This window comes from Cebus imitator, unplaced genomic scaffold (genome assembly GCF_001604975.1).
Source record: "Cebus imitator isolate Cc_AM_T3 unplaced genomic scaffold, Cebus_imitator-1.0 Scaffold11, whole genome shotgun sequence".
Lineage (NCBI taxonomy): Eukaryota > Metazoa > Chordata > Mammalia > Primates > Cebidae > Cebus > Cebus imitator.
The window spans coordinates 11,030,529-11,040,851 of record NW_016107326.1 but is presented as its reverse complement, the minus strand read 5'-3'; the positions used below and the strand labels follow the sequence as shown (position 1 = coordinate 11,040,851).

General features: G+C 34.0%; 1 protein-coding gene across 1 annotated transcript in view; it reads right to left on the bottom strand.

Moving 5' to 3' along the window:
• Positions 1-6,900, bottom strand: part of ROS1 (ROS proto-oncogene 1, receptor tyrosine kinase) — a 148,916-nt gene extending 142,016 nt beyond the window's left edge. The window contains exon 1 of the mRNA XM_037727542.1: positions 6,534-6,900. Within this exon, the coding sequence (XP_037583470.1) occupies positions 6,534-6,656 (123 nt within the window). The 5' untranslated portion in view covers positions 6,657-6,900. The remainder of the gene's footprint in view (positions 1-6,533) is intronic.
• Positions 6,901-10,323: the final 3,423 nt, after the last annotated feature.

Genomic DNA, 10,323 nt, shown 5'->3' with positions numbered 1-10,323 from the left:
ATTAAACCAGTTGTACTGGTAATGCAGTGTTTTACTTAAACCTGACGAATATAAAAATAAGAAACAAAATGGTGTAGAGATGATACAAATGACATAAAATGAACAAAGAAAATTATGATATATAACAATAATGAAAGAAAATTATGATAAAATATGACTTAAAGATTTTTATAACATCATTTCACAGTACTGTACATATAGCCTACTCAACTTACGACCAAATCGTGTTACAACCGGTCTGTCCGAACCAATAGTGGTCGTAAGTCGAGCACTAACTGGACTGGAGGAAAACAAAAGCAATGGGAACTAAGCACAGAGATCTATAAATTGCTCATTGTCTCTCTGGTCATAACTTGAGTAGAGTCTGTCATAAACAAGACAGTTTACAAAGGACAGAAATACTGGGCCTATGATAATCAGATAAGTACCCACATAGTGGACCGTGCTTGGTAGAGAGAAGAGAGCAGCGTTCTGTTACTGTGCTTATGGAGCATGAGCCTCCTTTTTATCCATTTGGCTTTTCACTCCATCCTCAGCACCAAGAACAGTGCCTGATGGAAATAAGTGTTCAATAAATACAGATATGCCAAAGGAGTAAATCCATGAATTCAAAGTGGTTTCTCCTGTAAGAATGCTACAGAAGTCCCTTGGAAATATTATCCAATGGCTTAATATTGTGTGGATTGACTTGAAAAGTAATCAGACTCAAGAACCAAAGAACAAATGTTGCCTATTTTTAATTTACTTTGAAGCATGAGTGAAGATTCCTTTAAACTCCATAACCAGTTATATTTGCAGGCAAAGAAGAAGGATGATTATTTGATTTTGTTTTTAGATAATAAGCATTTAGACAGTAAGAACTCTGTTAGATGAATTTTGCAACCAAGTGCTTCGTAGTACTTTGTTTCCATGATTTTGTTCAAAAGGTGGTTAAATCGCAAGCATATAAAAATCAGGTGAGAGATAATGAGTTCAAAATTGAATCTTTTCCTACCCCTTTAAAAATGTATTTCAACTCATAAAAGCAAAAGGGTGGGTGCTAGGTAGTCTTTGTGTTGTATTTTAACAGTAGGAGAGCAGAGATATTTCTTGATTACCATAGTCACATTGTAATAGCACTGAGTCCTGCTGGATGGATCTTCTCTGGAGTGAATTTAAGACGCTGAGTGAAATGACCATCAAGTGGACTTGGGAAAGGTAACCTCAACAGTTGGGTCTCAGGGTTTCCGATGAGGCAGATTTTGTCAACACTTTTCCCTAATCTCCATTCATTCCCCATTCTCTTCCTCATAATTATAATAGCTAACATTTACTGAATTATTGCCATGGTTCAGGTACTCTTGCAGGTGTTTTACACTAAATCTCACTGAATCAACTCAGCAACCCTATAAGGTAGGTGCTATAATTAACCTCATTTCACAGCTGAGGTGCAGGAAAATTTAGTAAATTTCCTGGGTTAAGATTTGAAGGGGGCAGGGTGATTGCCTCCAGAACCTGTGCTCTTAACCAGATGCCTTCCATGATCTCCAACAAAATCACATTTTTCATTTTGAACATTAGAATCCCCACTGGTTTACTCTGGCTCCAACTACTCCAATTATCTGCTTCCAAGAGTCAAACTCAGTCCCAGATCTCAAACTTTTTTAACCTAATAACTACTTCCTGACGTAAGCTTTTCTATTCTGCCCACCTCAGCCAGAACTAATCTCATTTTTACTTCCTACCCTATTTAAATGGAACAGAGCAGAATGATCTGTATTTTAATTCCACATGATATTTGCTCTCAATGTGATATTTTCAAAGTTACCTGTGCCATCTAAACTTAGTGTTCGCATCCGGGACATGAGTAGGATAATACTTAATTCATAAGCGTCTGTGAAGATTTAATTAAATCCATTAATTACTATAGTGCAGTGCAGGCACTTGGGAATTTATTAGTAGTATTATGTCCCAACTTGCTATTAACATTCTTTTGCATACGTATCTTTGGTTAGTTATGGAATAATATCCTCAGATAAATTTCTTGATGTACAAGATTAGAGGTATATTTTCTCTTTTAATTTTGACGTTTAATAACCCATTCTTTTCTAGAAATTTACCCATTTACGTCCCAACCAACAATTCATGAAAATGGCAGTTTACCCATACTTTTTCCAACTATAAATGTTTTTATCTTTACCAATTTGATAGAAGAAAAATTGATAATTTATTTTTACTCTGCAATTCTGTGGTTGCTGTGAGGTTGAATATCACATGCTTTTTAGCCATTTATATTTCTTTTTTATATATACATATATAAAAAATGTTAATGTATATACAATAATATATATATACAATTGTATATATACAATAATAATATATACAATTGTATATGTATATATACTATATATACAAATACATAAAATTTTATATATAAGATATATATATAAATATAAAATATATATATAAAATATATGTATTATATAAAATTTTAAATACATAAAATTTTATATATATTAAATATATATTTATATATTTAATATATATTATATATAATTATACGTATAATTATATATAATATTTACATATTTTATATATTATATATTTTATATATAATATATATAATATATATAATTTATATATATATAATACATATATTTCTTTTTATGGCTGAGTAGTATTCCATGGTGTATATATGTAACTTTTTTAATCCTCTCATTGGTTAATGGGCACTTATACTTCTTTTTTGAAGTAGCTGTTTATATTCTAAATTCATCTTACATGTTTTTATGTGTATCAGGGATTTTTTCTTTTTTTTTTTTGGAATAGAGATGGGGTTTCTCCATGTCGGTGAGGCTGGTGTTGAGCTTCTAACCTTGTGATCCTCCCGCCTCAGCCTCCCAAAGTGCTGGATTACAGGCATGAGCCACTGTGCCCGGCCTGGATTTTTTCTTTAAAAAAACTATTTATCATGTGTAATACTCCACTTTTTGGCTTTGCTGTTATTATATTCCCTTTATTGTCATAACAGTTTAACTTTCTAAGTAGCCAAATTTACTGATAATTTCATTTTAGGGAGTATGATTTTTTTTAATTAGGCTTCTTAAGGCATTTCTACTTCAAGATTACAGAAACAGTAACCCCTAATTTCTTCTAGTATTTTTATGAAGTAAACTCTTGCTTTGTTTTATTTCTTTGTCTGTTTGTATTTAAATAATACCTTTTTCTTTTTCTTTTTGGTTTTTTGAAACAGAGTTACCCAGGCTGGAGTGCAGTGGTGAGATCACAGCTGACTGTAGCCTCGACCTCCTGGCTCAATCAATCCTCCCACCTCAGCCTCCTGAGTAGCTGGGACAACAGGTGCACACCACCACGCCCAGCTAATTTTTGTATTTGTTGTACAGACAGGGGTCTCACCATGTTGCCCAGGCTGGTCTCAAACTCCTGGGCTGAAAGGATCTGCCCACCTCAGCCTTCCATAGTGCTGTAATTACAGGCATGAGCCTTCAAACCCAACCAAAAATCATATCTTTTTACAAAATATATCCTGAAATTTGTTTGAATCTGGCAGTTATGTAGGAGTTTTTTATTCTAAATGGATAGCAACTCATTGGTTTGAATTGCCATCTTTATCATATTTCACATCCCTTTATGTACATGGTTTTATTTCTCGATTGTATTCTGTTTTACTCACAGGTTGTTTCCTGTATCAATAAAAACTGTGCTAATTTGTGGATATTTAATACAATTTCTGAATTATGATCTTGTTATATTATCTTGTTTTAATGTTATGTATTTATATACAAGTATTGATGTCTATACATTAATTTTCAAAAATCTTCCAAATGCTATTATTCCTAATAGTCTTTCAGTTGATTTTTGGTTTATTTCTTTGGAACTTTAGATACAAATCAAAAATGAATGTTTTGTCCTCACCCTTTAATACAATAAAGACACATCATGTTTGTAATAGCTTTTTACTGTCTAGTGACAGCAACCTTGGTACCTCAGTATTTGATAACTTCCTTTAGGGCACTGATTACATAATTTACTTCTTTTGTATTGCCAATTGCATCCCCCACAGAGTTGAATATACATCAATACCTAGGAAAATTTATTGAATGGAAGTGATACTCCTAACTGAGCCCTTGTCAATGTTAGTTCCTCAGTTGTTGTGATTTGTTAATTAAAAAAAAGAGAGAGATTTGTGATGTAATTCAGGAATGGAAAACCAAACATCATATGTTCTCACTAATAAGTGAGAGCAAAGCTATGAGGACACAAAGGCATAAGAATGATACAATGGACTCTGGGAACTTGGGAAGAGTGGGAAGCGGAGTGAGGTATAAAAGACTACAAATATGGTGCAGTTTATACATGGTTGATGGATGCACCAAAATCTTACAAATCACCACTAAAGAACTTACTCATGTAACCGAATACCAATTGTACCTCCAATAACTTATGGAAACATTCAAAAAAGGGTTTTGTTGCTAAAGATGGGGAAATTATAATAAACAAAGCCTTTAATATGCTATTGTGCCATGTGGATCAACAAAAAGAGAGCATAGCAAAATACACTTCTACAAATTATTCAACCATGAATTCTTTTTTCTTTTTCATAAAGGATCTCACAATACTAGTGTTCTGAAGAGCATTAATTATTTGTTGTTTTCTGCAGTACATGGCATCTAGAATTAAAAAAAAAAAGCTTTTCATTTTAATTCTTTCAACTAATACATGCAGATCTCTGTTAATGTAAGCTAAAATTAATGTAAAATACCCATGCTCAAGCGTAGAACTGTGCTTTGTGCATTTTGGTCCGCAGTTCTAACATTTGTTTTTTTGGACGAGACATTTTGGTGTTTTTCTTTTTTAAGGAAACATGCCTCAGTATCAAGAGTCAACCAATAAAATTATAGATGACCTTCAGAGTAGATGCCCATGTTTTTAAAAATGGCACAGAAAATATAATAAATTTGAGCACTTTGTATATCCTCTCCTGTGAACAATGGCTACATTCAATTGTTTATTCACTTCACTTTTGTCCCTCCAAGCCCTGTGTGGGAACGTGTTGTACTTTCACTGGTCAAATTAGCAGACGTGTCTCTCTTGCTGTTGCCGCATATCAGCTGTGCTTTTCTCTGTAGGTGGTGAACGGAAGGCAACTCAACAAAAGAACAAAGTGTCTATTCCTACTGGCAAATCCTGAAAGCAAGGAGCCCACATAAAAAGATAAGAATAAATGAAACTACAGTAAAATAAAATGGAGACTGTAATATTGGAAACAACTAAAATCAGTTTCAGTAGTGGGGAAATTAACAAATAAATTACGGTGGTACAGTCATATAATGAAATACTCTAAAGATATTAAAGATTCTGTTTCTGAAAATATTTCAGGGTCTAAGGGAAAACTCAATATAATGTAATGAAAAAGCTGGAGGCATAGCTGTGTGTAAATTATAGATATATATATACACATATATATATGAGGAAAAATACTAAAAGAAAATTCAATCGAAAGCTTACTAGGGGCATAATTATAATGTTTTTTTATTCTCTAGTTCTATATCTTATAAATATTTTATTTAAAATGTATATTCTTATAATTAAAATAATTAAAATCTTTTTAAAACATTTATTAGTTCCATTCTTCCATTTTTAAGTTTGGGTTACAAATATAAAAAACTAAAGCATGCAATTCTATATTAAAGGCAATGAAATCATTGGCAAAGATTTATATAAAATACTAAACTTTTTTTAAAATGCTATTAACCATAGTAAGCCTAAGTAATGCTTTAAACTACAGTTTAAACTAAATCAAAAGTAAGTACAAGTTTCTTTTTTAATCTGTCACAGAATTCTATCTCCAACACTTCAGCATAATATAATCAGCACTATATTTAGAACTAGTATTATGTTTAAAACTAAATTACAACAGAAAAGAGATGATACAATATTTACAGAAGGGATGATACCCAGAAATGAGAATGAAAGCATAAATTTCCATGTAATAAAACTCACTAACTAAAATTATAAATGCTTAAACAGAAATAAAGAATGTATACATAATTATTGCTTTAAAATATAATATTATTTTACATGGCATCTGTATCTGCTTCCTTGGTCATCCAGCTCCCTACACATTATCCATCGCTGATGTAATTATTACTGTTATGCTGGAATTAGCAGGCATTATCCTGTGGCCAAATTTATTTAATGTTTCAAGATAACTATTAATGACTTTGTAACAAGTGAGTTTAAATTGAATTTTTTAAGTGTGCAAAATTGATTCCATTTAAACCTCCTTTACCCAATCCTTTAGCCCAAAAAAACATGACCAGGTACCCTAAAGAAATAAAATAGCCTGCTTTATCTTCTGCAATTATAAGTGCTCCTAACTTATTTAAGAAAAAATAATCTATCTTGCCTTGCTGCCACCACTTCTCATAAGAAAACCCCTCCTAAAGAAAAAACAATTCCACCAGTTATAACAAGCTGAATTCTACATGTTCCAGTTCCTGCAAAGACAAATATTAGATTGTGAGACTTACCAGATTAGTTACACACGATTTTAGGCAGCTATTTAAAACTGTACACTGCACCACAGAAATCCATAGGCAGCCAAGAGTTGCAAAATCAGCAAGTTTCAGAATAAGCCAGTAAATGTTCTTCATCACTTCACCAATGGCGGATTTTTAGATGGCCAGTCTTCTAATTTTCTCCATTTTGCTGTATAAATTATTCGGGCTTCATCACTTCAATTGAAGGAGTAGCTGATGGATTTTCTTTTGCTTGTTTTGTTATGTTAAAATATATTAGACTTTTGAAATAATATTTAGACCTTTGAATCCTTGAAAGCTTGTAACAGTTCCAAAACAGCTATTTCATAACAGCTTCCTTTTACTCCCATAAAGTCACCCACTGACTAAAGGTTAGTTTTTAGAAGAGCACTTCACATGGAAATTAAAGAAACCCAAATTGTATTTCAGCAAGTGTGTGAAACATGCATAGCCTGAAACTGGAACATTTCAGTGGGTTGTCCACCACGTTCTCCACCTTACTTCTCTGAGCTCCTTTCAGCTCTGCAGGAAATTAGGTTTTGACCACGTATGCCTTAGCAAACAGTAGCACTATTATAATAAAGAATTATTGAAAAAATAAAAACACCCACCTCAAGCAATGCAACTGAGAGGGAAAACAGAACTCTGAAGCCAAATACATATTTTTAAATTTAAGAGCAAACAAAGCTGAAATTAATAGACAATACCCTGGGAACGAGTTAAAAACAAGGAAGTTTGTTAGAGCACTCTCAGAACTTCACTACATATTAACTAAAATACTGCCTTATCAGCTCTATTGAAACAGCTGAAACTAGTTACCAGAAACCTAAGATATGTACAAGTGTCTGCCTTGAGAAGGAAACATTATACAGGTTTTTTATTTTGAGACCGAGTCTCACTCTGTCGCCCAGGCTAGAGTTCACTGGCGCCATCCCGGCTCAGTGCAACCTCCGCCTCCGAGTTCCAGCGATTCTCCTGCCTCAGCCTCCCAGGTAGCTGGGATTTCAGGCGCGTGCTACCACGCCCAGCTAATTTTGTATATATGGTAGAGACGGGTTTTCTCCATGTTGGTCAGGCTGATCCCCCCACCGTGGCCTCCCCAAGTGCTGGGATTACAGGTGTGAGCCACTGCACTAGGCCATATTGTACAGAATTTCAATTAGTCAAGCATGAAGATAAAGTTAAGCTGAAGCCTAAAACAAAGAATTTGAAATCTACAAAGTATGGAAGAGAATCATTCTCAATAACTACTTTTTAGTTTGTTAGAGTTAACTCTTAAAAGCTAGATATTTTTGTAGTGATGCCTTCTACATGGCAAGCTGAGGTGTCAAACTTCCTTGTTTTCTTTTCTTTTTTTTCTTTTTTGTTTTGTTTTGTTTTGTTTTTTTGAGACGGAGTCACACTCTGTTGCCAGTCTGGAGTGCAATGGTGCAACCTTGGCTCACTGCAACCTCTGCCTCCCAGGTTCAAGCAATTCTCCTGCCTCAGCCTCCCAAGTAACTGGGACTACAGGCGGGAACCACCACAACTAATTTTTGTATTTTTAGTAGATACGGGATTTCACCATGTTGGCCAGGATGATCTTGATCTCTTGACCTCGTGATCTGCCCACCTCGGCCCCCCAAAGTGCTGGGATTACAGGCATGAACCACTGCGGCCGGCCAGCTTCCTTGTTTTCTTAAATAAATTGTACTAAATGTAACTTAACCTTTTCTTAATAATATAAGGTTCTCATTATGAGTAACACATGCCTGAGATTTTGTTTTGAGCTAAAAGTCTTTATCATTGGATTTTTTTTTAATTTTGTGGGTACACAGTAAGTGTATAGATTTATGGGGTACAGATGTTTTGCAACAGGCATGCAATGTGAAGTGAGCACATCGTCAAGAATGGTGTGTCCATTCCCTCAAGCATGTATCCACTGAAGTGCTAACAATGCAAGTACACCCTAAGTCATTTCAATATGTACAGTTTTGACTATATATTAAACTATTATTTTTAATATTTTTGTTATTATTGACTATAGTCACCCTGTTGTGCTATCAAACAGTAGGCCTTCTTTATTCTTTCTACATTTTTTGTACCCATTAACTGTTCCCATCATCTTCCACACCCTACTCCACCCACCACACCCTTCCCAGCCTCTGGCAACCATCCTTCTACTCTCTATGTCCATGAATTCAATTGTTTTGATTTTTAGATCCCACAAACACTTGAAAACATGCAATGTTCGCCTTTCTGTGCCAAGATCAATTCACTTAACATAATAATCTCCAGTTCCATCCATGTTGTTGCAAATGACTGAATATAGCTGAATGGTTCTTAATTGTGTATATGTACCACATTTTCTTTATTCATTCATCTGTCGATGCACACTTAGGTTGCTTGCAAATCTTAGCTATTGCAAACAGTGCTGCAACAAACATTAGCATGCACGTATCTATTTGATACACTGATTTCCTTTCTTTTGGGCATACACCCAGCAGTAGAATTGCTGGATCATACAGTAACTCAATTTTTAGTTTTTTGAGGAAACTTCAAACTGTTCTCCATAGTGGTTGTATTAATTTACATCCTCACCAAAAATGTACAAGGGTTCCCGTTTCTCCACATTGCCACCCTCATTTATTATTGCCTGTCTTCTGGATATAAGCCATTTTAACTGGGTAAGATGACATCCCGTTGTAGTTTTGATTTGCATTTTTCTGATGATCAATGATGTTGAACACCTTTTCATATGCCTGTTTATCATTCATATATCTTCATTTGAGAAATGTCTATTCAAATCTTTTGTCTGTCCTTTAATTGGATCATTAGATTTTTTCCTACAGAGTTGTTTGAGCTCCTTATATATTCTGGTTATTAATCCCTTGTCACATGGGTAGTTTGCAAATATTTTCTCCCATTCTATGGGTTGTCTCTTTACTTTGTTAATTGTATCCTTTGCTGTACAGAAGGTTTTCAACTTGATGTGATCTTGTTTGTCCATTTTTGCTTTGGTTACCTGTGCTTGTGGGGTATTGCTCAAGAAATTTTTGCCTTAACCAATGGCCTAGAGATTTCCCTCATGTTTTTTGTAGTAGTTTCATGGTTTGAGGTTTTAGATTTAAGTCTTCAGTCCATTTTGATTTGAGTTTTGTAGATGGAGAGAAATAGGGTCCTAGTTTCATTCTTTTGCGTACTGATATCCAGTTTTCCCCACTCCATTTATTGAACAGATTGTCTTTTCCCCAGTGTATGTTCTTGGCATCTTTGTCAAAAATGAGTTTACTGTAGGTGTGTGGATTTGTTTCTGGGTTCTCTAGTCTGTTTCATGGATCTGTGCGTTTATTTTTATGCCAGTATCACGCTGTTTTGGTTACTATAGCTTTGTAGTACAATTTGAAGTCAGGTAATGTAATTCCTCCCGTTTTATTCTTTTGCTTAGGATTGCTTTGGCTATCCGAAATCTATTCTTGGTCTCTTGTGATTCAATATAAATATTAGGTTTGCTTTTTCTATTTCTGTGAAGAATGTCATTGGTATTTTGATAGGGATTGCATTGAATCTGTAGATTGCTTTAGGGAGTATGGACATTTTAACAGTATTGATTCTTCCAATCAATGAACATGGAATTTTTTTCCAATTTTTGTGAGCCCTAATCAGTGTCTTTAATCTGTGTTTTATAGTTTGCATTATAGAGATCTTTCACTTTTTTGTTAATTCCTAGATACTTAATTTTATTTGTAGCTAATGTAAATGGGATTCCTTTATTTCTGTTTCATGGTTGGCATATAGAAAT